Genomic DNA, 22,930 nt, shown 5'->3' with positions numbered 1-22,930 from the left:
CTAATGGTTATTTTGATCAGGAGATAGGTACATAGAGTGATAATAAACTAGATTGACTTGAGGTGTGATCATAAGGATCATACCTGCTTTATATACCCTGATCAGGCGATGGAGTCGCCTAATTAGGTATATAGGGTACATAAATGAACTGAGTGAAATAGTTTTAGTAATCATGGGAATGAGTACTCCGGAGGAGTACTAGGATTAATACCGTAGGGTTACACTATACGGTGAATTCCGTGACATATATATTATTCAATTTGTTTAAAAGCACTTCTTGAATCAATTTGTTTGATTCTAATTAACGAAATGTTTATTCGAGATTGGAATAATGATACAGAAATAAGCAATCTAGAAAGAATTCGTTTATTGGAAAATAATACTATTCCTTTTATTTTTATTAAGGTAAGTGATTCGATTTCTCTATTAATCTTTCTATTAATCCTTATCTAGATTCGAAAACTAGCTATATTCTCGAATTTTAGTATACAACAACAATTAAGGTTTCTGAATATTCAATAAGAATTTATTAGGAATAATTAGATAGAATTGAGAAAGCCAATTAATCTTTTGATAGATATTTCAATTTGATGAGATTCGACTTATTATATATTGATATATGTAGTACGTTTTTGAAATGTAATCGATAAATACTATTAGGATTATTCTAATACAAGAATATTTTCTTTATCAAAGTAGAATAAAGCAAATTGGATATCTTATTGATCTTATTCGTTCATTCAATTTCTATATTATATATATAGATAGGATAAAAGGAATTACTTTGCTATATATATTAGGTATTTACAATAATTTATATAAATATCTAACTAAAAATTGTTATTGTTTGACTAAAAAAAAGACAAAATATTTATGGATTGAAAAACTAATAGAAGTTATTGATGAAGCAAAAAGAAAATTAGATAAATATTATAATAATATATATAATAATCTTGGTAGTATTTATATAATAGAAGCTTTGCTATATTCAGCTTTAAAGGTAATTATTTTCAATTCAAATTCTTATTAATTGAATTATTAAAATCGGAATTAACAAGCTGAATTCGAAGTACAATTTCGTCAACTTTGGGAAATCGAATATCAATAATATATATTATCTAGAATTACTAAACTTTAAGCTTTACAAAATTCAAATAAGAATAATCTAGTAATTGTTTTGGAATAATCTTGTCGAGATATTTCTGGATAATACAGATCTTAAGAAATTACTATAGATAAAGTAGATTCTGATTACACTCTTATAAGTCTTTCTATTAATCTTTTTATTAATTATATCTTTAATATTCTATTAGCCTTTTCTGATATAGCTATTCTTTCTTATTGGAAAATAAAAGAATATAATTATTCAGGTTTAACTAGAATAACTAGGGATTTCCTTTGTATTCTAATAGTAGAAGTTGATATAAAACGAATATTCAGTTATGCTAGGGATTTATATTTATATTGATATAAACAATTTATTTCAAAAACTATTTATAATAATATTTTTCTTTTTTATTATTAATAGAAATTACAAAAGGAGATTTCAAATAGAAATAAAAGCTATTATATATTTCGGGATATTATACAAATTGCTAAAGAATCTATAGCTTTAATTAAAAAGGAAATCGAAGTTGAAATTGCGAATTTACAAGATGAGATTGATTTTAAGATCAAATAACTTGATAATTAGGACTAAAAGAATTATATTAATAACAAAGAATCAAATATAAATACTATATGTATAGTATAAGAGGAGTTTCGAAGATATTATCAATTATAAAGAAATATACTATTAATCAGAATATTATAATATCTTTCTCAAAATGATTATAAAATCAAACAAGATATATTAAATTAAATAAATGAAAAATTGAAAAACGAAGATCTAGCAATTTATAACGATTTACAGATTACTATAGAAGATCAAGCTATACAATCCGATTTATCAAGCTATAATTCGAAAAGGTAATGAATTGAAGATAATGAGATTATAATTAATAGATCTAATAGAGAAAGGAGTCAAAGAAGGTTTCATAATATATTTAATAGATATAGATAGTTATCCAAATTGAGAATTGAAGAATGTTCTATTAATCTTTCTATTAATCTTGAACAATATACTTTATAACTCTAATTACTATCTATTACCCACTAAATTATTCATTACCCATTAAATTACTCATTACCCATTGGGTTACTCATAGTATTTTGGGTTATCCATAATATTTTGGGTTATTTATGGTATTTTAGATTACCCATAGTATTTTAGGTTACCCATGGGTAATGGGATGGGTTTTTAGAAATCCTATCCATCTATTGGGTACCCAATGAGGTGTATTACCTATCTATTGGGACTATTACCCAGTGGGTGGGGTCCCACCCACTGGGTTTTCTATGCAGACTACTTCCGGTCTAATATGATTCAGATTCCCCTTTCTACACTACACCATCCACTAAATCAATTGTATACTCCACTATTCCTCCTCAAACATACCACCCCACCATCCAAATCTTCTCATCAACCTTCTTCCCATTCTTCGAGCAACGACAAAATTAATCTTGACACCCGGAGGCGGCTCATGAAACTGAATGCTTTTTTCTGCTCTGGTTTTAACCGCTGCCTCCTTAGAAACAGGTGTGAATTGCCAAACACTCCCATACAAGTTGTGCACAGCAAAGCCCATTTCTACCATTGCCTTTAGGAATTCTACCCAAGGGACGTCGCCTGGTGTATTGTTCTGATCAGGTTGAAAGAATAATGTATTGAACACTCGTATAATATGATGAGGGATCTTGACTTTAGATTGTTCGACATTGAACTGTGGTTCGGGGTTCCCAGGTTGAGCCTCAGGTTGAGTTTCAAGTTGCGTGAGCGGCTGTGTGGACCCTCTGGTCTTGGATTTTGCTTTCTTCGATTTTGTCTAAACTCTGTTCTTTTCGTCATCATGTGCCCATTCGTGGGTGCTTGAGGCTTGTTGAGATTTTGTTGTAGCTTTAATCGGTAAGGGCTCAACCCATGATGAAGTTCTTTGAATCTCTTCTCTCTTTCTTGGTGGATTCCCTCCAAAGCACGCATCGATGTTCTTCCTCGTCAGTTTTTTCCAGTTAGCATCAAACTTCTCCCAGAAAAAGTCGAGGTTTTTCTCAGCCAAGATCATCTGTTCCGTGCTTTGTTTTGTACACTTCTTATTGACAGGATATTTGAATTTGCCATCACCCGGCATGCAGTATGGTACGATACCTCTCAAAACGGAGTTCATATACTCGATATAATCATTATTGAAAAGAAAACCTGTCATTGTGATTCTGAGCACTTCTCTCTGGTGGTTGTTCTGCAAATCAATAATGAGCTTGTGACCTAATTTTGGAAAATCAAAGGATAGCTGTGGGATCCATAGTCTCATCAGGTAAGTTGCAAGTGAGTCCTTAACGTGTGAAAATCCATTCTCTCTCGAAAACATTTGAACTGCAGTTTGGAATGTGACAGGGGCCAGGAAAAGTGGAGGAATTTTCTTCCATTGTACTCGTCGTCAAAAGTCGCAGCCCAAGGCTGATAATTCTCGACTTCATAAAGAGCTCGAGATAATATTGCTAGATCTGAGAATCGATCGGCAATATATGAAGATATGTTCTTGCTTTCTTCTGGATCCTGCATCAGTTGTTCGAATGCATCGATGGCATTTGTCAATCCAAATAGATCTCGTTTTTTCCGGTCCCACAAAATCAATATAAGACCCCATTGTTTGTTGAAAAATGGACTTCTCTCATCTTTTGGCATTATATGCATGCTGGTTGTACCAGGATCTTGTGGAGTACGTGTAAAATGATGTCGGAGAGGTGGTGAGGACTGGATATTTTGGAGATAGTCGATCGGTACTTCGGCACTTGTCTTCAGACTTCAAAATAGTTAGCTTCGAAATTGTGTACATTAGGAAAGGCATATATCCTTACAGTTTCCTAAGCTTCAAAATGGCAATGAGGTATTCCTTGGGAAGTTGCTTGTTATACGAAATTTCATCCTTGTATTTTTCCATCAATGTGCATAATAGAGCAGCTTGTCGATGAAGGAGAAACCAGGTTTCGTAGCTAGAATATGCGTCACCGATAATGTTTCTGACCACGCGGCCCCAGAAATCCTAAGTGTGTGGTCCAGTCGGATGTGGGTTGCCATTTGTGTCTAACAATGCATCATTCCGATGCTCGCTCCAATCGTTAATGGTGTCAGCGAAAAATCCAGGATCTTCCCTCAAATCAAAGAGATAGTCTTCTGCTGCTGAGAGTCTTGCTGCAAAGATTTCACGGAGCCGCTCAAAATCGATGTTCGCTGGTAAACGATACGGTGCTTCTGCTGAAATGGTGACCAGAGATGGAAGTATCTCGGTAACTGCGGCTGTAGTAGGCTCCGGGGCAACTACAGGATCAGGCGCAATACCTGTTGGAATATTTGCATCAAGCAAAGCACTCGATTTGGTGAAGTCGTGAAGAATAAGCTCACAACATCTGATGAGGAAAGGATATATTTTTTCTTGAAGTTCAAATGCTTTCAAACCGTCAGCAGGGCTGGTCTTTCTGTGAATATCAGATCAGTAGCAGCATCATCCTCCTCCCATGAAATTAATCTTCCATATGTTTCCACTTTATCACCATCCAAGAACAGTGCATCAAAGGGAAGGAAAGCTGGCTCAGGAATAAAATGCGCAACAGTTTCCGTGGTGTGTTGCGTTAAGGTGCGCGCGAGCAAATGCGCTTGGAGGGTTGTGTCCTCGGCTAGTGATGAAAATAACCAGAGATTTGCTACTGAGGTCACAGGAAGCTTCGAGAGTCCGATGAGTATGCCTCCGGTACACTCCTGTCTAAATGCCTCGTAATCAGAACGATGTGTAGTAGACATGTTGGGCCAAGCTTCCAAGAGCATTTCCTTCTGTTTCTTTCTCGACTTTTTCATCCAACGCTTCTCCAATGTATCAGCATGTAACTGAACAATGGTCCGCAATGTAATATCTTTTGTGATGAAAATCGAGCCTTCTCACGAACTTCTTCTGGTGTAGGCTTTGAGCTTGGAGTGAAACGAGATCCAGGATACACATTTGCTGGATTATAAGCACCCTTCAAACCCATGCGTGACATCTGGTTGTGCATCTCTTCGTATTCGTCTTTAGTTGTAGCCATCCGACCTTTGGCCATCTCGACTGCCCAGTCGGTAGTTTGTGGAGCCATGTTCGAATTCTGACTTCAGAAGAATTTGGTGGTTTGTTTCTGTCTCTATGCGTGAATAGAGGACGATAGACTTGGTATTTTCGGGTGCGGTGAACGTGGCGTGGTCCCTTTACCTATGTACCCCATCCCCGCCTCAATAATTTGAGGAGATTGCACACGGTCACGTCAGAGTTCCAGCATTGTCCCCCAACAATGCACGTGATAAAGGTGGTTCAATCAAATGTATAGATACCGGGAATTCTGGAATGTGTTTCAATTGATCTGGCTGATACATCTGACTCATAAATATTGTATTAAGATAAATCTCAATTAAATCTACAACTTTGACACTCCCTCAGGCTAACCTAAGTCAGATCAAACACCCTGCTCCGTCTGTTCCACCTTCTTGGTTAATCGCTCGAACAACTTTCTCATAGGACTCCATATGTGAGCCACAACTCCACTAATCCAATTCCAAGCCAACAACCATATATACTGAGGAATACGCCAACTTGAAGGAGTAGCATTCTGCTCATTTGCAAGAGCAGGCTCTGTTAGCCCTTCGCCTCTTTGTTTCCATACAGTGTTATCATTTCTCTTCATGTGCTCAATGGTACCGACTTTTAGTACCTTGATAAATTGATTTGAAAGGAAGACGATGTTGTTGACATTGAATACTACGAAGTAGGTTATGATGCCCAAGACAACTGCGACACCAACCATGATATTGATGTTCGCCAGGGCGCTGTCGTTGATGCTCCAGATAGACTCATCATTGGGTCAGTACTGCGTTGACTTCTCGGGAGTTGAAACGTACCATGGTAAATGATAGTGGCAGGAAAAATATGCTCACGAAAGTGAGTAGTCTCACATTCTCTCCCAATCTTGTTGATGCTCTTGATTCCATAACTGCACTAGCGTTGAAAAGCTAAAGAATGTTAAACCATTTGAATTTCATGTTTATCTTGGAGGATTTCCAATATGGATGATCAGAGAAATACATACGCCGTCTCGGAGGTCTTTAGTAAGCTCCCGCTGGTCCCTAAAACGACGCTTAATGCTGGTGAGATCCTCCTTGAGCACACCCAATTTCTTTCTTACAATTATTTCTCGCTCTGCACTTATTCTTCCTTCTTCTGGTAAAGGGAATTGCTTCTTTAGGGGAGAATGTTCCGAAAAGTCCATGAATCCTTCAAGCTGCGAGATTACCGCAGCAATATCTGATTCAATCTCCTTTAAGATGTTCAAAGCCCAAAAGTACTTTTTCGACTTCGAATATTTTGAATCGTCCACAAGTAAGAGGTCGTGTAACTGAGGCTCTAGTAAATTGTCACTTTCGCTAAGTAATTTTTCGAAATAATTTGCGAGAATATCCCAATGATGAACAACCGCTCTTGTGCTGCTGTCCATGATGCCTGATAATGCTACTATGAACTCGCGATCAACAGCTTGTCTACTGTCTCCATATATGTCTATATAAATATTTGTTGTGCTGGGTGTTAGTAATAACATGGTCCAATTCTCAGGAGACCACTTGTGAAGACAGTCAATGAATCCAACAATCTAATCAAAGGTTAGGCTCGAATGAGAAGCAAGAGTATTGGCACGAGGGACTAACCGTAACGCAACTGCGCCTGAGAACTAGACGATTGTTCTCCACGTCGTCAAAAACTTGTTCCCAGTTTCGAATATGATCATTACGAAATGCCCCTGTTTTCCAAATACTACGACGATCTTCATTTGCTGGGATCATTTCATAGAAGGTAATCTGAAAGATCGCGCCCCACCTCTTGTAATCCGGTTTAAGAGAGCGTTTGCACAGGCCGTGGGAGCTCCACGCACTTTTTAGTATAGACTCTGAATATCTCAATTGTGCCATTTCTTCTTGAAATTGCGTCCAGCGCATCCGTGGCTCCCAAGAAAGCCGTATAGTGTCAGTATCTATAAAATTAAAACCCGGTAGATCTTCATCTTTTATCGCAAGAGCTAGATCTTCAATCGACTCGTACATGTACGACATATCTGTGACTTGTCTGAGAGATGAATTAGCTCCTAAAAGTCTCGCTCTGTAGTTTATGATCCACTAACATTATTCTCCTCCATTGTCTACTGGCCTTTCCATTTCTTTGGATCTGGAGCTGTGCTTCCTTTCTTTGAGTATAAATATTTGCAACGTGATTTCTGAGGACATTGAAGTTGCTGGTACCGTTACCCTCGAATGTAAATACGTTGGACAAAAATTCATAATCAAAGTAACATTGTTGATGGATCCAATCTCTGACTCTTATTGAAGAGCGGCTATTTTTGAATCTACTCTTCGTAGAAATAAATCTCTGGAAAGTTTCAAAATCCAGTGCAAGCCGATGATCATAGGGGAATTTTTTGAACCAAGCCCAGGTCTGCATATCCATAAAACATTCCAAACGTGTCCTTGAACTTTGAGTTGATGCGGAAACTATTGACTCTCTCAATGATTGAGCAGCAGATGCTGGCGGAGCGCTTTTGTCTGCTTGGGACGCGGTTGGTTCTCTCAAGAATTGTATGGTGGAAATATCCGGGTCATTGCTTATCGGAGAGGGAGTATTTGGTCTCTCGAATGACTGAGTAGATGCAGCCTGCGGAGCATTGTTCATTTCTGAAGAATTACTTGCCCTCCTAAATGACGAAGTAACATAATTATGCAGAGCACTGTTCATTGCCGGGGAAGCAGTGATCTGATGTTCATCTGCTGACAAAGACTGAGGAGTTATCACAGGTCTAGTTTCGGACGCACTAATGTCTTGTGGTTCTTTTTCTAACGATAATCTTGTACACTGATTATAGTACAACTCATTTTTAATCTAGAATAGATAATTAGACTCATCGGCAGTGTACATAAGAGCTGTGAAAGAGTCTGTGCCTATCGGGGTACTTGCAAATTCCTGATAATCTGGAGGGATCTTTTCCGAGAAAAACATCTCGTCGGTATCACCCCAAAAGTCGCTCTCCCCCCCAAAATCGCTCTTCTCTGGATGATGGCTATTATCGAGGCGCTCAGATTGATCTGCTGGTGGTGAAGCGCTTATCGGTGGCCTACTCTTGGTCGTGTTATTGTCTATCAGCTGTTCAGCGGTAGGTGATGGAGGTTGAGACTGCGCCTTGGTCATAGCTTGAATTGCTTTGCTTTGTTCACCCAGCTCTGAGGAGATATTTCGTAGCTCCTTCAACGTCTCTTTGAGGAGCTCAGCTAGCCCCTCATTCTCCGAGCTGCATGAAGAGGCCATGGCAGTACCAATACAAACAGCGGATTCTTCAACTCAGTTGTTTTCTTGAAGTCGACACACAAGATGATGGATGTAGAATATTTTTCTCGCACAAAACCCGTCTTTCCAAGTACCAGACTGCGATACTTCTCAAGCACGGAAGCAAAACTTGACAGATGATTGAAGACAAAATTCCGGGTGGCTTATTATTATATTGATGCCTCAGACATTTACACTAAACTCACTATATTCTGCAAAAGATACCACCTAGTTCTGTATGCATGCAATTTGAAAGTCTCGCAGGCATCTCTAGGGCTCGACGGCTGCAGCTGAAGCCCCCTGTAGAAGCCTTGAAATCCACTTCGGGCTACGCGAACCGATAATCTTTAGTGGATACGATCCCTGGAACTGACGCCGAATCTCGTCAGACATGGTTAAAGGCCTGTTTAGCAAATGGAGGCTCCGATTTGCCGAGATTCTTCTGAGTTGTCGAGTTCTGTGGCTATAAGCTTTACACCTTCAACTCGTCCCGTAGCATTATTAGATTGGTCTCCTACGTCTTGATAGTTTGATGTATCGACACAATCAACCTTGCAAAAGCCGGATGCAGAAATACATGCGTAACTGAAATTTCGAATTGCCGTTGAGGTCAAATTGAACCGAAATTCTGTGTAAATTGAAAATGACGAGAGCTCATTCGAGTTCACCAGCAGGGGTTTGAGCGAGGGGGGGCGAAAGGGGGTCGTACAACAAGTACGGGATAGCCAGATGAATGCGAGCGATATTCCCACAGATGCTTACCCAGTTTTGATTTAAAATCGCAATATATAATGGAAGACACAGCCAAACAATGCCATGTTCCATTCGGATCAAAGTCCTACTCTGTTATTTAGACCGTTGTACGAAGAATCTCAGGCATACATAACAACCACGAAATATCTTCAACTAATTTTCCTGCGGTTCTAAAATGACATTTCGCCCTCCATTTTCTATTCAAGAGAATTCAGCATCAATGTCTTTTCGAAAGAGCAGTCAAGAGATCCAGCTGTACAGCCTCACTATTTTTCAATCCAGGTCAGTTGTTGATCCAGAAAGTATCCTTGACTTCCATAACACCAATGGCTACAGCCGTCAGAGGTTTTTCTTGCATCCCAGCTTCCTGTTCGTCCAGCAAGCCTCATCCTATCATAATACTACCCTATTCTACACCCCCTACAACAAACTACAGCCATCCACCAATGACGCATTGCATGCATATATCGAACATATCGAAAACCTATTGAAGTAAACCACATCAGCTCACAGCTAAAAAGAAAAAATGCCTTCATTGAAAAGATCTCGGCTCCATGAAACGCTGTTTTGTAAAAATATAAAATTCATGAAGTGAAGTCAAACTCCACGCCAAGCCACTACCCCTTAGCGTCAATCTAATCTAATCTTATCTCCCCCGCGAACGCAAAAAAATAATTTCCTCTTACTCAACACCACCACACTTGCACAACACAACTTCAAGCTTCCATCTCTCCACCACCAATCTCACCAAACCCTCTCGAATACTAGGTATACACAACCATAAACATCAATCGACAAATAAATCGCTCGCATACGAATCCACCCACTAATTCACATCATCGCGCGCTGCGCACCCCCCGAAAAAATGAAACTCTTAACTCTCAATTTCCTCACCTGTGCTGTGAAAGCGTGCAAATCAACCAGCGCATCGTTTCCTCTTCATCCAAAAGAATGTTCGCTTGTTAGTAACGATATACCTTTAAACACTGCTTTACTTCTCAATATCCTGCCGCGGATTGATTGGAAGGCGCTTTGTGTTATTGCTTCTGAGGTATGTTTTTCCTTTCCTGTGCTCTTCTTTGAATCATTGCCCCTCTTTTGCCTATCTGCAAATATTGTTTCGCGCTCAGGTCAAGCAATCATTCCGGAATGAAAAACATCAGGAAAGAGAAAAGACGCTAATATAAGACGTAATCTAGCTTTCATTCCCTGCTCTCCCCCCCACACCACCCACCCCCGAAACCCTCCAAGAAGACGAAAAAATGATGAAGGAACTCCATACGCTTCTTTTGGAAACGGAAATCGACGAGGGAAGTTTAGTTTGTGCGAATTGTGGACATGAGTATCGTGTGAAGGAGGGGATCGGAAATTTCTTGTTACCGGGACATTTGGTTTAGATGATGAATGGGATGAGGCTAGAAATGGGGACAGAGATGGATGTGGGAGTTTGGAATTGGGAACTGTGGGTTCGAAGGGCTGGGTCAGATCTGGATGAAAATAAGCACGCTGGATTACTAAACCAAACGAAAATCGGAGTCATAGATGGAGAAATTCAAGGAGGATATTAGAGGAAATGAAGCGCCAGGATGGTATGTTGTACGGTCTATGTGTGTATCGGGCTCTGGGAAATCAAGAGGGAGCAAGGCGGAAAAAATGATATTACGCATCAAAAGCATAATCACAAAAAAGTACCGCGCACCTTATTGGTCGTGGAGAAGAAATAGAATAAAAAGATACCCAAAATCACACATTCTTATACATTCAAATTGACCCGTGTCATTATCTCCTTCCATGCCGCGCTACTCCAGAACATCATTCGGTGGCTGAAGGTATTCATCAAAATCCCTCAACTTACTACTACCTAGGTATCTGCTCGAATTCCACAAACAGATTCACATTTCCATTTCTCAGCTAAACATGCATAGAGATCCGGATCCTCCAATTTCCTCTCAGCTTCATCCTCATCCTAATCCTAATCTTGACATTCACATTCCCATTCTCATTTCTACTCTTCCTCCCCTTCATTTCTATTCCTCTCCCTCCGTATAAACACAAGCAAACACATACCCATAAGATCCCATCCAGAAAATCCCATCCAGAAAATCCCATCCAGAAAATCCCATCCACACACCCTCCATCCATCCAGACTACACTACTAGATACACCCTCCATTCACACCCTCGTCCCAGACGACTAGATACACCCACCCTCCCTCTCATACCTATTCTTTCCACACCTATCCTATCCTATCCTACTATGCCACCCCTACCGGTACCCCCAGTTTCAATACCAATCCTCATCCATCCTCATTTATCATCCATCCACCCTCATATACGTTAAAAAACCTCCCCTGATATCATATTCCCTACCCCTATCCCTACCCTCTGGGGTTATATATATTAGAACGCATTCTATATTTTTTCCCTCCTCAATCCCTCCCCAATCTCAATCCTCCCCATCTCAATCTCAATCCCCCCTCTCTCCCAATCTTCCTTTCACAACACAAACCCCAAAAACCAACAGAGAATCACCACTCCACACCACACACAACACACCTTCCTACATCCGAATCTTGAGTCTGAATCCCCAGTCCAGACTCGACTTCCCTTCATTTCCTCACACCAAACATGATTTCGACCCTTGATGTAGATAATCTCATTACACATAATCTCATTAGACACAATCTCACTCCTGCAGTATAAAGAAAATTGTATTTTAAAATTCAAAAGAATCATCGCCATGATATCAACAAGCTAATTCAGTTAATATCTCATGGGACCACATAAGTCATAACTTCGCTATCCATAAACACCATGCATATATTCATCCATTCAAGAAATCTTCCCAAGTCTCAGTCACCCACCCCTTATTACATCTATCCAGCACTTCCCCAACACCAGTATCACAAATTAGACCCCAGACAGCTGACCACCCTTTAATCTTTAGTGTCCAATCCTTATCCCTCCACTTTACCTCCTCTCCCCTCACCAAGCACTCATCCCATCACCTCCATCTTCAGTCCCCTCAATCTGCATCCCCATTGCATTAGGCATACCAATAAGGATTTCTACCCTCGGAACCCTCACATCCCTAACCTTGAAGTCTCCAAAAATAATCAATTTCTTCAATTTCGGACAAGTCTTAAAGATACTTCCAACCACGAAATCATTTACTTCCTGACAGAAACTAATGTTCATCTCTTCCAATTCCGGATATTCCTTTTCGAGTGAGAATGCCTTTTCAAAACTTGTGAGGGAAATATGTCGACAAGAATTGATATCTAGGTAGCGCACAGTAAGACCTGAATGTGCCATTAGGGCTTCGAAACCGAGGGAACAGAGACCAATATTATCAGGGTTGTCGCGAGGTACGGAAGCATCGATATGTCGGTTTTTAGATAGGTCAATGAAGGAAAGAGGAGGATTTAACCAATTTTTGAAAAGGTTTGCGAAACCTGCATCTGTCAATACACTGTTGTCTGTGATGCGCAGTTTGTTCAAGTTTTGACAATTGTCATGAATAGCGGTCAAGACAGAATCGTTAATTTCATGGACTTGACCAAGAGAGAGAGTTTGTAGTTGAGGTCCGATACTATCAAGGATCTGAACATATGGTTCTGAGGCTTTGCTTTTTTGGATTTCCAAACCGAGATGTTGAAGAGTAGAGATACGTGAAATATGTGCAATACCCTCATCAGTGACTTTTTGGTTATGGGTAATTTTAAGACGAGTCAATTGAGGGCATGTTTTGGTGATAACATCTATTTGATCATCACCAAATTGACCATCTGTGTAGTAAACCTTGAAAGATTTGAGGTGTGAACCTTTCTCCGTGAAGTAACGGTTCCCATTTTCATCGCTTATGAGATTACTACCAGACAAACTCAGGTGCTCAAGTTTGACAGTAGATGCCAAAAGATGTTCCATTACTTTGTCTTTGAATTGAATACCAGATCGAATGCGTAATGATTTGACACTTGGTACGACTTTGAATATTCGAATATAGTCATCTGAGTTCAGGTATGCCCCTTCATAGATGGTGATGACTTCACGACCATTTTGAAGAAATAGATTCAAAGTATTGGAACGTAAAAGACGCCTCTTGGAAAGTATAGCTGACAATTTATCCATGAGTGGTTCCGGTAGATCTCCCAAGTCATCGGCCATGTCGACATTTTTGGCTAAAGTTTCGATACACAAGGTCATTAAATCTTTGGCGCCTGGATAAACACCATCTAGGAGATTACTTTGAATCTTTCTTCTCTGTGCTCCAGCTTGAGATTTTCGTTTCTTTTTTGCTTGTCCTTCTTCCTTGTTGAGTTCTTTGGTACATTGTGGGCAAAGAAGACCTCCATCTGGACCGGCTCGACTGTATGCTGTGACGGTGAATCTCTTTTCACAAAGTACACAATTTTCCATTTGATCGGGTAAGGGTGCCATGCTCTCATTAAATAATCGAAGGGCGGCTTCATCTTCATCGGTCATATCCTCATCTGATCCAAAGGCTCTTTGGCGTTGGAATCTTTTAGAGGCCTTGATTTTGGCAACTGCTTTCTGTAAAGTTGTTAGCTTTGCTTCGATCCAGAGCACATCGTAGCCATACTTCTTCTTCCTTCTTTCTCTTATTCTTTTGTGCTTCACTTTCATTTCGGCGGGAACGGGTAAGTGTAGCGGGCGCAGATGCTGGCTCATCATCTCCCTCTCCTTCGTCTCCATTTCCATTTCCCTCGGCGGTTTGTTGTGAAGCGAGTGCAGCAGCTCGACGAGCATTTGCGTCTTGACGAATTTGATTGGCATCGATATTGTGAGCCTGCGCAAATGATCAGTGAGTGTGAGTCGTAACTGGGTGGAATGATTTGATCACTTACAGCCAGGAAATCGGTCAATGCGGATTGACTGTAATTTTATTAGTATACAAGAAAGTTCGAAGTTGAGTCGAAGTCTTACGGTCCACGAATTGATCTTCTGGGAGCTGGTTGAGCATTGGGACCTCCAGGTGGAGGGGGTGGTGGAGGAGGATTCCTTTGGCATTAAAAGTTAGCCAACATGAAATTGGAGATTGGAATGAAAATGGCATACATGTTGTTTCCCTTGTTTCTAGAATGAAGTCTCGTCAGTTCCGGACAATCCGAAGGATACCAACGGTACTCTTTACGTGCTGGTCTTCTTTTCGACCAAATACTATACAGTTGGTGTCTTGATATGAAGAAATTCGGGGAATTGTGTCGCAACTTTCTTCTTTGATGGAGAATTTGCTCTGAGATTTGTCTTTTGTTGTGGTAAGTGAAGTGTAGGATTGAATATAAAGAATGAATTCAATGAACCGAAATGTGAATAACTTCAATTATTTTTCTTTCATCTCATCGTTTCATTTCTTTCCTTTCTTTTTCCCTTTTTGCCTCACATCTCGTCTGAAATGCCGCGTAAAGTGGTTTTGTTAACACACAGACCGTGATGGCGATGACATGCCAGATCTAGCATGACCCCAGCAAGACCCAGCAAAACACTTTGAAAATGCTTATCAATATTATCTAATCAATCAAAGTCACATTTTCCACCAATCAAATGCCATGAAATACCATCAGATACCCACTGCTGCCTGATTACTCACGTGATACCGTGGACTTTGGTGTTCGAATCGCGTCTTTCATCTTTATCTGACGAATGACGTTCCGTGAATTTTGATCCAGGAGGTGGCAATTTGGTTTGAGTCGGATTCATTTTCAATACAATTCAAACTCTTTCACACCACGAACCAATAACCCGTAATCAATACCCGTATACTTTGTCGTTCACTTGAAAACTTCAAAAAAGATTGTGAATAACTTCCCAAACTTTTCTTTGATAATTCCCAATCACTTCCCTCTTTCTTTCTTTCTTCTATCGTTCTACGTGCTGGAATCGGCGTTTTGGTCGCATTATCACGATAAGGCTTGATGATATCTATCGATTGACCTTGGATTCGATCAGTTCCCTGCGAACATCTTGAGGTTAAGCTCAACCCGAAGCCATTTTCACCATTCGTCCTCCACACTATATCCAATCCTTCGTCGTGCCTGCATAATTCCTTTGAGCTGCAGACGACAACTTATCGGGGCAGAATATTCAATCAATCTTGCGGATCGAATTGTTGGTGTTTCTTTCATCAAAGTTTATACCTTATCTAACGACCCCTCCATCGTCTTCACATCCTCTCGGTCACTTTTTTATCGTCCCTCCGTTTAGTGGAATTTAATTCACAATGGCGCCAACCAGGAAAGGAAGAGGAAGACCAAGAAAAGTCGCAGACTCAGGAAACACGGATAGCGCTAGAAGTAGTCGAACAAGCTCTCGATTATCCGGTAAGCTCCCCTCAAAATTCTAGATCCATCCGATACACCTTGCTTGCACCTTGTATTGACCTTTTGAAATAGCCGTCAAACAACAAATTTCCAATCTTGAGCTTGATGAACTTTCCTCTCCTGCACCTCAACCAGAACCCGATTCAAAAAATTCCAAGGTCATTGCGGATAGCGATGATGACGGCTCTTTGTCGGATCTTCCATCCCCTTCCTTAATTGGCGAATATCTAAGTGCAACCAAGACACAACAGAAAGGAAATGGAAAACTTGCGGAATCTCGCCAATCTCTATCCACAGTTTCAACCAGTAACGACTATAATGACGGAAGTGACTATTCTACTCCAGAGACAAGTGGTGTTGCAACTCCTGCTTCTACCAAAATTCTCGTCCAGCCTTCAAATACAACTGGGTCTACACGAAGAGGCCGGGCTCAAACCACAAATCCAGTCCAAAGTGCTTCCTCCTTGAACGCCATTGATCGAGCTCGAGCACTTCAAAACAGCATGTACTCTCTCAATCCCAAGAAAAGAAGATACGCCGACTCTGAGGATGACGAAGTTGACGATGACAATACACCAGATGCTCAGCTTGCTCGCCATCTTCAAGAACAAGAATACAAGAAATCAAATGCACCAGTGGTAGCCGAATCTTCAACTTCCTTACGAAGAACTTCACGCAACGTCCAACCGGTCAAGTTGACATTTGATGCGGATTTTAGTGAGGACGATGAAGATTATGAATTTGTTAATCGTAAGGTTCCACGTGTGTCTAAAAAGGCAAAAGTTGAGCCCAAAGTTGAAATCTCGAGCAAATCCAATGCTGTCAGCTTTCGAACCCCAAACCGAGGAAAGAGTACGAGATATAACGACTCAAATGATGATGACGATTTCATGGTCCTTGATTCAGATTCGGATGTGCCCATAAATTTGTCTTCTGCTCCGCGGAGTTCAATCAATAAAGAGTCAAACAAATTTTCAAAGGCTATTCACAAGCATTCTGAAAGTTTCCAAAATAATCTCAAGTCATCGTCAACACGTAAGAACACGATCAAACAAGAAACCCAACCACCAATGCCCAAACTCAAGACAGAGGACACTACGGAATCCAATGCCAGTTCCACTCTTACCGATCTTCCTTCTCCTGTGTCGGACTCAGACACATTCGACACAGACGATGATCCTGTGATTGGAAGTGATACTTCTGATGATGAAGGTCCGATTGCTACTGGTATTCAACCTGCAGCTTCCCGTGTGCGTAATGCGCGTCAGGCTCGTCAAATTATCAATAACTTAGAAGACAGAGGTACCAGACGTAGCCGTAAGGAACGTCAACGGTTGGAGCAGCAACATCCTGAGTTAAACACCATGTGGAAAGAATTGGAGGATTTACCAAAGATTGGAGACTGCAAAATCGAACAACCAACAAACATTAATCGTGAACTCAAACCTTTCCAACTTCAGGGCGTTGGATGGATGAGAGCAATGGAAAAGACGGCTTGGGGTGGAGGTTTATTGGGAGATGAGATGGGCATGGGAAAGACAATTCAAGCTGTATCTTTGATTATGTCTGATTTTCCTGCCAAGGAACCTTCACTTGTTTTGATACCACCCGTTGCGCTCATGCAATGGCAGCAAGAGATTGCCGATTATACAGATGGTACTCTGAAAACCTTTGTCTTTCATGGTAGCAATGCCAAAGCAAAGGGTATCACCGTTCAGCAATTGCAAAAGTATAATGTAATTCTTATGTCATACAACAGTCTGGAGTCTATGTATCGAAAACAAGAGAAAGGCTTCAAGCGCAAGGATGGAATTTGTAAAGAGAAGAGCCCAATCCATCAGATCAAGTTTCATCGGGTTATTCTTGACGAAGCACACAGTATTAAGGTAAGACCTAATACTCCTTTCCAGTTTCCTTATACTAATATATTCAGCAACGTACCTCTGGTTCTGCTAAAGCATGCTTTGCTCTCAAGGCAAATCACAAATGGTGCTTGTCTGGAACACCTCTGCAAAATCGTATTGGTGAATTCTTCTCACTCGTTCGATTCCTCGATATTCGACCTTTCGCGTGTTATTTTTGTAAACAATGCCCTTGTTCGACTCTGGAATGGGATATGAACAGTGAAAATCGCTGTACTGGTTGCAACCACAGTGGTATGCAACATGTCTCCGTCTTCAACCAAGAACTACTCAATCCTATTCAAAAGTTCGGTAACAATGGCCCTGGAAAGGAAGCATTCCGAAAGCTTCGAATCTTGACTGATAGATTTATGCTTCGTCGTGTCAAGCGGGATCATTCATCTGCAATGGAGCTTCCTGCAAAGGAAATCTATGTTGACAGACAATTCTTCGGTGAAGAAGAGAATGATTTCGCTGGCAGTATCATGAATAATGGTGCTCGAAAGTTCGAAACATATGTTGCTCAAGGTGTCTTGCTTAATAACTATGCAAACATTTTTGGTCTTATCATGCAGATGCGTCAAGTTGCTGATCATCCTGATCTGATCTTGAAGAAGAATGGTGAAGGTGGTCAAAATATTCTTGTTTGTTGTATTTGTGATGAGACTGCAGAGGAAGCTATTAAATCTGCTTGTCGTCACGATTTCTGTCGAGAATGTGCCAAGAACTACTTGAGATCTTCTGGTAAGTCATTTCTTAACCTATCAATTTTTCATCACTAACTTGATAGAATCTCCTGATTGTCCTCAATGTCATATCCCGTTGGCCATTGATCTTGAACAACCAGAAATTGAACAAGATGAAGTACAAGTCAAAAAATCGTCTATCATCAATCGAATCAAGATGGAAAATTGGACATCATCTTCAAAGATTGAAGCTTTGGTTCATGATCTTTATCAACTTCGATCTAAAAACTCATCCAGCAAGTCAATTATCTTTTCTCAATTCACTACCATGCTTCAACTCGTCGAATGGCGTCTTCGTCGTGCAGGTATCACAACTGTCATGCTTGATGGTTCTATGACGCCCGCTCAACGACAAGCTTCCATCAATCACTTCATGACCGACGTCAATGTTGAATGTTTCCTCGTGTCCCTCAAAGCCGGTGGGGTCGCACTAAACCTTACTGAAGCCAACAAAGTCTTCATTGTCGATCCATGGTGGAATCCAGCTGCAGAGTGGCAAAGTGCTGATAGATGTCATCGAATTGGACAAGCTAGACCATGCAGTATCACTAGATTGTGTATCGAAGATAGTGTGGAGAGTAGAATGGTTTTGTTGCAAGAAAAGAAGGCAAACATGATTCATAGTACGATTAATGCTGATGAAAGTGCGATGGAGAATTTAACGCCAGAGGATATGCAATTTTTGTTCAGAGGAAATTAGAGGAGTTTATGTGGAGTTGGGTGGTTCAGGACGAATTGGGGGGAAAACGAAGGAATTATTCTAATTTTTTCATTGCGAGAGGAAACTCCTCTGAGTTTCAGCTGGAAGTAAAGTTTCTTGATTAATGATTTAAGTATTTTATGTTATATTTGACTTTGCATCAGCTTCTTGGCGTAAAGGGGTATAAAATTTCTGATAGCATGCTCGCATTTGACTTGCTTGATAGATGGCAGATGATAGTTTGAAGGGGGATAGTAGGTGGATGAGTCCAGGGACACGAAAATGAATTCCTGGTTTCTTTACTGGCTTAATTGTGGTTTCAGTAGAGGAGCTAAGGAAATCTAGAGTTGTAGAGATTAATCAATAATATTTTCAGTAAGAATTTTGAGATGGAACTTCTGAATCATGAGTGAGATTTTGGTGGTGGGGTGTGGGGTCTGTAAATGGTTGGATGGGTGAGCTGGTGGTGGGTGAAGTGAGATGATTTGTGAGATAAGTGGTTCGGTTTGATGGGGTGAGTCGAAGGTAGTGTATTGTTTGTGTGTTGTTTGTGAATTGTTTATTTGTGAATTGAGAAGAGAGTGGATAGTTGATAGTGGAGAGTGAAGGGAAAATAGAAGAGAGAGATAGGTAGGTAGGCAGCGTAGGTATTCTACAAATCCACTTCTTTCTCCTCAGTCTCCCTCTGTGCTCAGTCTCCTCTTTCTCCTCTTTCTCCCCGGTCTCCCTCTCTATACTCACTCCTACTCTCCTCCTTCTTCTCCTTCTCCTCTTTATACATATCTTCAAGTATATCTTCAAGTATATCTTTAAGCACACAACACTCTACAAGCTAGGTAGTAATAGATTCTGGGTTCTGAGAATAAGATTATTTAGGACTGGGAGGATGGAATGGAATAGAATGAAATGGAATGAGATTGAGATTGAATGGAATTGAGATGGGATTGAGATGAGATTGAATGGAATTGAGATGGGATTGAGATGAGATTGAATGGAATTGAATAGGATTGAATAAGATTGAGATAAGATTGAATAGGATTGAATAGGATTGAGATGAGATTGAGATGAGAGGAGAGGAGAGGAGAGTGGTTTGATTGAGTATGTTGTATAGCTGGATAGGTAGATAGCTAGGTATTAGTAGTCTCTGCTTACTGGGTTTTGTTTTTAGAGGGAAGGATGAGGGGAGACGGCTTATACTGGAGTGGGATGATGAGATGATGAGATGATTATAAGAGGAGGGTTTTTTAGAAGGAGATTGAGGTTGTTAGGGGAAGATTGAGATGGGAGGGATTTGGTTTGGTTTGGTGTTTAATGTAGTATATATAGGATATTCTAATTGCTTAATTAATTTTGATTTACTATATGAAATAATATTATGTTTCGATAAGAATATTAGTACGCTGAAATAGCTGTTATTGGTATCAAAGAATGGCCGAAAACAAGGGGGTCAGACAGTAGCGCAGTCGGCTTATGTCGGATCCTCAGTCGCTACACGATGCTACCAATCAGCTTTGGGCGGTTAACAAGAACTTTTTAAATAGCTGACAAATAGTGATTATGGGAACCAGATTAATTTTTATCTCTAAGAGCTTTTAGATTGATCTTTTGGCTGATGATACAACCTCGGGTCGGGTAAAAGCTCCACCACCAAACAATATTCATCTTGATATACAAACTAATCCTACAATCTGACAAAGTGCTACTGTCTTCAATATTCCCCTTTTTTTAATCTTACGACGATGGAAAAATTTCAATATAAAACCATCGAACCTCCCCACGAGATCAGAATGCTTGAGCTGATCCCTGGTACAGCCTTGACGCCTATTCAAGTCCGCCTCGTTCACAAAAGCTTATCGCAAATGCCTCAGTGTATTGCATTGAGCTATGATGGGGAGCGCGAACTGGAGATTTCGAGATCATATGCGACAATGCAACACTAAAGGTGACTAAGAATCTCATCAGAGTTTTGAAAAGACTTCGCAAATTTCAAGGATTCGCTCCAGATCACAATCCGGACTCAAACCGATTGAAAATCACAGAAAGGACTCTATTCTGGATTGATGCGATTTGTATCAATCAAGATGACTTGGATGAGCGATCTCAACAAGTACTTCTCATGGGAAGCATTTACAAGAACGCATCTAGGGTTACTGTCTGGCTGGGGGAAGAAGTTGCTCGTTCACAGGAAGTGTGGGATCTCATGGCACCACTAGGCGACCAGGTTGATAAGTTCAAAATCAATGTGAATGAGAAAAACAAAGAAGAATATGGATCTACGATGGTCGTTTGCCCTGGATTATGCTCAAGGACCTTTCCAAGCACCCTGCTTTTGTTGACATCATGGACACCTTTTCCGCTCGAACATTATTCATGCGTCTTTGGACAATCCAAGAGACATGCCTCGCGCACGGTTCTCAGGTTACGATTCTGTGTGGCCGTGTAGAGATGCCATGGAACACCTTTTCTAGTATATCATCGATTCTGCTCCGTTGCTTCCGATTTTGGAAATTCAAAGACGAGGAAAAACTCCCGAGGGATGAAATTCTAACTAACATTATTATGAGGAGACAAATACAGGAAAACGCACCGTTGTCACAAGAAGACTTTTTCGACATGCTCTTAGCTTCTACGTTTGTCCATGCTTCAGATGAAAGAGATCGTGTGTTTGGAGTTCTTGGTTTGTTTGGCGAGGATACACGCGCGCCATTTTCGAATTTAGGATACCCGAATGAATCAGAGGAAATTTTCCGCGCAGCAACAGAAGCTATAGTGAATACAGGCGACAAAGGCCTAGATTTTCTTATCTACAACCATGCCGTGCGTGGAAATGACAGCAATTGATGCTACCGTCTTGGGTTTGGATGCTTGGCTTTTGGCGCCATAATAAGGATCATCTCAATGGAAATAAGTTGAATGAAATCAAGGACGTTAACACTCTCCACAAGGCAGTCATTAGTGGCGATACTCTTTCAGCCCGGGGTCTTGTTTTTGACACTGTCACAATTGCATACCCCAATTTCTCGTCCGAGAATTTCGAAAAGACACTTCTTAACAATCCACTTCACCGTCCGGGCGGATAGCAAAGCGCAGAAACAAACAACGCTGAACTAAAACTTGGCAGACTTAAGAAAGTACTTTTTCGATTAGTTTTCGGGACGCCAACAAGTGCATTTGATCCTGTGGAGCAATATGAGGGTTGGATGTGCCGCATCTTACTACGGGAATGGGAGAGAAGCACTAGCAAGGATGAAAGCTCCGATACTTGGAGAGGGATCTTACTTTCTACGTTGAGAGCAAGAGCTGCCTTGCGCTTTGAGCATCTTGATAGACGTGTCCAGGATGATACAATCCGAAGAGATCACAACGATCAACTTACAGGCGAAGGACACAACATCTTTGCAACTTCAAAGGGGTATTTTGGAATCGGCGCATACGGAAAGAATAACCCCGGGTCGCCGTCTGCTGTGCAAGTCAATGATAAGATAGCTATTATACCTGGTGTTAAGCAACCTCTGGTACTTCGTCCATGTGAAAATGCCGAGTACAAGTTTGTTGGGCCTTCTCTCATTCCTGAGGTTGAGATGGATGAGTCGGTGCAGGTGGAGAATAGGAAACCGATAGAACTTATACGTATTGTGTAGGATGAGAAGTTCTTGATGATCTGGGAACTATAGAGATGTAATAGATCTGTATCGCATGGGACGATTGCTCTTTTTGACACGTGGGTTGTGTGAGGAAAGTCTCAAAGAGTATGAATAGAAGCATCCCTAGCAGAATATTGAACAATTGGACATTGGAGCAAGTATGATAGATATGAGTATAGACCGCGGTGTTTTATTCACTGTATATTGGACCCATTGGCTTCTAAAATTCCGCAACATTTCGAAGACCGAGCCGTTATACTTTCCAAATACATTACACGATATTGAAATTTCAGACGATTCAAGATGCGTAATATAGGGTAGGACGACTATACCGCATACTTGTTACTAGGTATGTATCTTCAAATC

The 22,930-nt window shown here is 40.6% G+C and overlaps 6 protein-coding genes across 6 annotated transcripts; 3 read left to right on the top strand and 3 right to left on the bottom strand.

Moving 5' to 3' along the window:
• Window positions 1–2,477: 2,477 nt before the first annotated feature.
• On the bottom strand, window positions 2,478–5,220 carry EAF02_009388 (uncharacterized protein; the record flags this gene model as incomplete). The annotated part of the gene is made up of 7 exons (XM_038905436.1): window positions 2,478–2,879; window positions 2,931–3,361; window positions 3,463–3,899; window positions 3,955–4,089; window positions 4,186–4,568; window positions 4,640–4,978; window positions 5,038–5,220. 7 exons carry the CDS (start codon window positions 5,218–5,220, stop codon window positions 2,478–2,480), a joined length of 2,310 nt encoding a protein of 769 aa, XP_038754889.1.
• A 354-nt stretch (window positions 5,221–5,574) lies between these two features.
• Window positions 5,575–8,462, bottom strand: EAF02_009387 (uncharacterized protein; the record flags this gene model as incomplete). Its single annotated transcript, XM_038905435.1, has 6 exons — window positions 5,575–5,967; window positions 6,017–6,127; window positions 6,205–6,762; window positions 6,818–7,232; window positions 7,288–8,039; window positions 8,115–8,462. The coding sequence occupies 6 exons, from the start codon at window positions 8,460–8,462 to the stop codon at window positions 5,575–5,577; spliced, it is 2,577 nt and encodes an 858-aa protein (XP_038754888.1).
• Window positions 8,463–10,098: 1,636 nt separating this feature from the next.
• Window positions 10,099–10,630, top strand: EAF02_009386 (uncharacterized protein; the record flags this gene model as incomplete). Its single annotated transcript, XM_038905434.1, has 2 exons — window positions 10,099–10,284; window positions 10,433–10,630. 2 exons carry the CDS (start codon window positions 10,099–10,101, stop codon window positions 10,628–10,630), a joined length of 384 nt encoding a protein of 127 aa, XP_038754887.1.
• Window positions 10,631–12,217: 1,587 nt separating this feature from the next.
• EAF02_009385 (uncharacterized protein) lies at window positions 12,218–14,953 on the bottom strand (the record flags this gene model as incomplete). Its single annotated transcript, XM_038905433.1, has 6 exons — window positions 12,218–13,786; window positions 13,836–14,042; window positions 14,101–14,128; window positions 14,180–14,254; window positions 14,312–14,413; window positions 14,844–14,953. 6 exons carry the CDS (start codon window positions 14,951–14,953, stop codon window positions 12,218–12,220), a joined length of 2,091 nt encoding a protein of 696 aa, XP_038754886.1.
• A 520-nt stretch (window positions 14,954–15,473) lies between these two features.
• EAF02_009384 (uncharacterized protein) lies at window positions 15,474–18,920 on the top strand (the record flags this gene model as incomplete). Its single annotated transcript, XM_038905432.1, has 4 exons — window positions 15,474–15,573; window positions 15,646–17,459; window positions 17,507–18,218; window positions 18,265–18,920. 4 exons carry the CDS (start codon window positions 15,474–15,476, stop codon window positions 18,918–18,920), a joined length of 3,282 nt encoding a protein of 1,093 aa, XP_038754885.1.
• A 1,787-nt stretch (window positions 18,921–20,707) lies between these two features.
• On the top strand, window positions 20,708–22,561 carry EAF02_009383 (uncharacterized protein; the record flags this gene model as incomplete). The annotated part of the gene is made up of 5 exons (XM_038905431.1): window positions 20,708–20,787; window positions 20,883–21,338; window positions 21,485–21,737; window positions 21,866–21,942; window positions 22,042–22,561. 5 exons carry the CDS (start codon window positions 20,708–20,710, stop codon window positions 22,559–22,561), a joined length of 1,386 nt encoding a protein of 461 aa, XP_038754884.1.
• Window positions 22,562–22,930: the final 369 nt, after the last annotated feature.

This window comes from Botrytis sinoallii, assembly GCF_014898435.1.
Source record: "Botrytis sinoallii strain Bc 23 chromosome Unknown BSIN_019, whole genome shotgun sequence".
NCBI classification, from domain to species: domain Eukaryota; kingdom Fungi; phylum Ascomycota; class Leotiomycetes; order Helotiales; family Sclerotiniaceae; genus Botrytis; species Botrytis sinoallii.
Note: the sequence above shows the minus strand (reverse complement) of the source record. Positions and strands in the feature narration are given on the sequence as shown.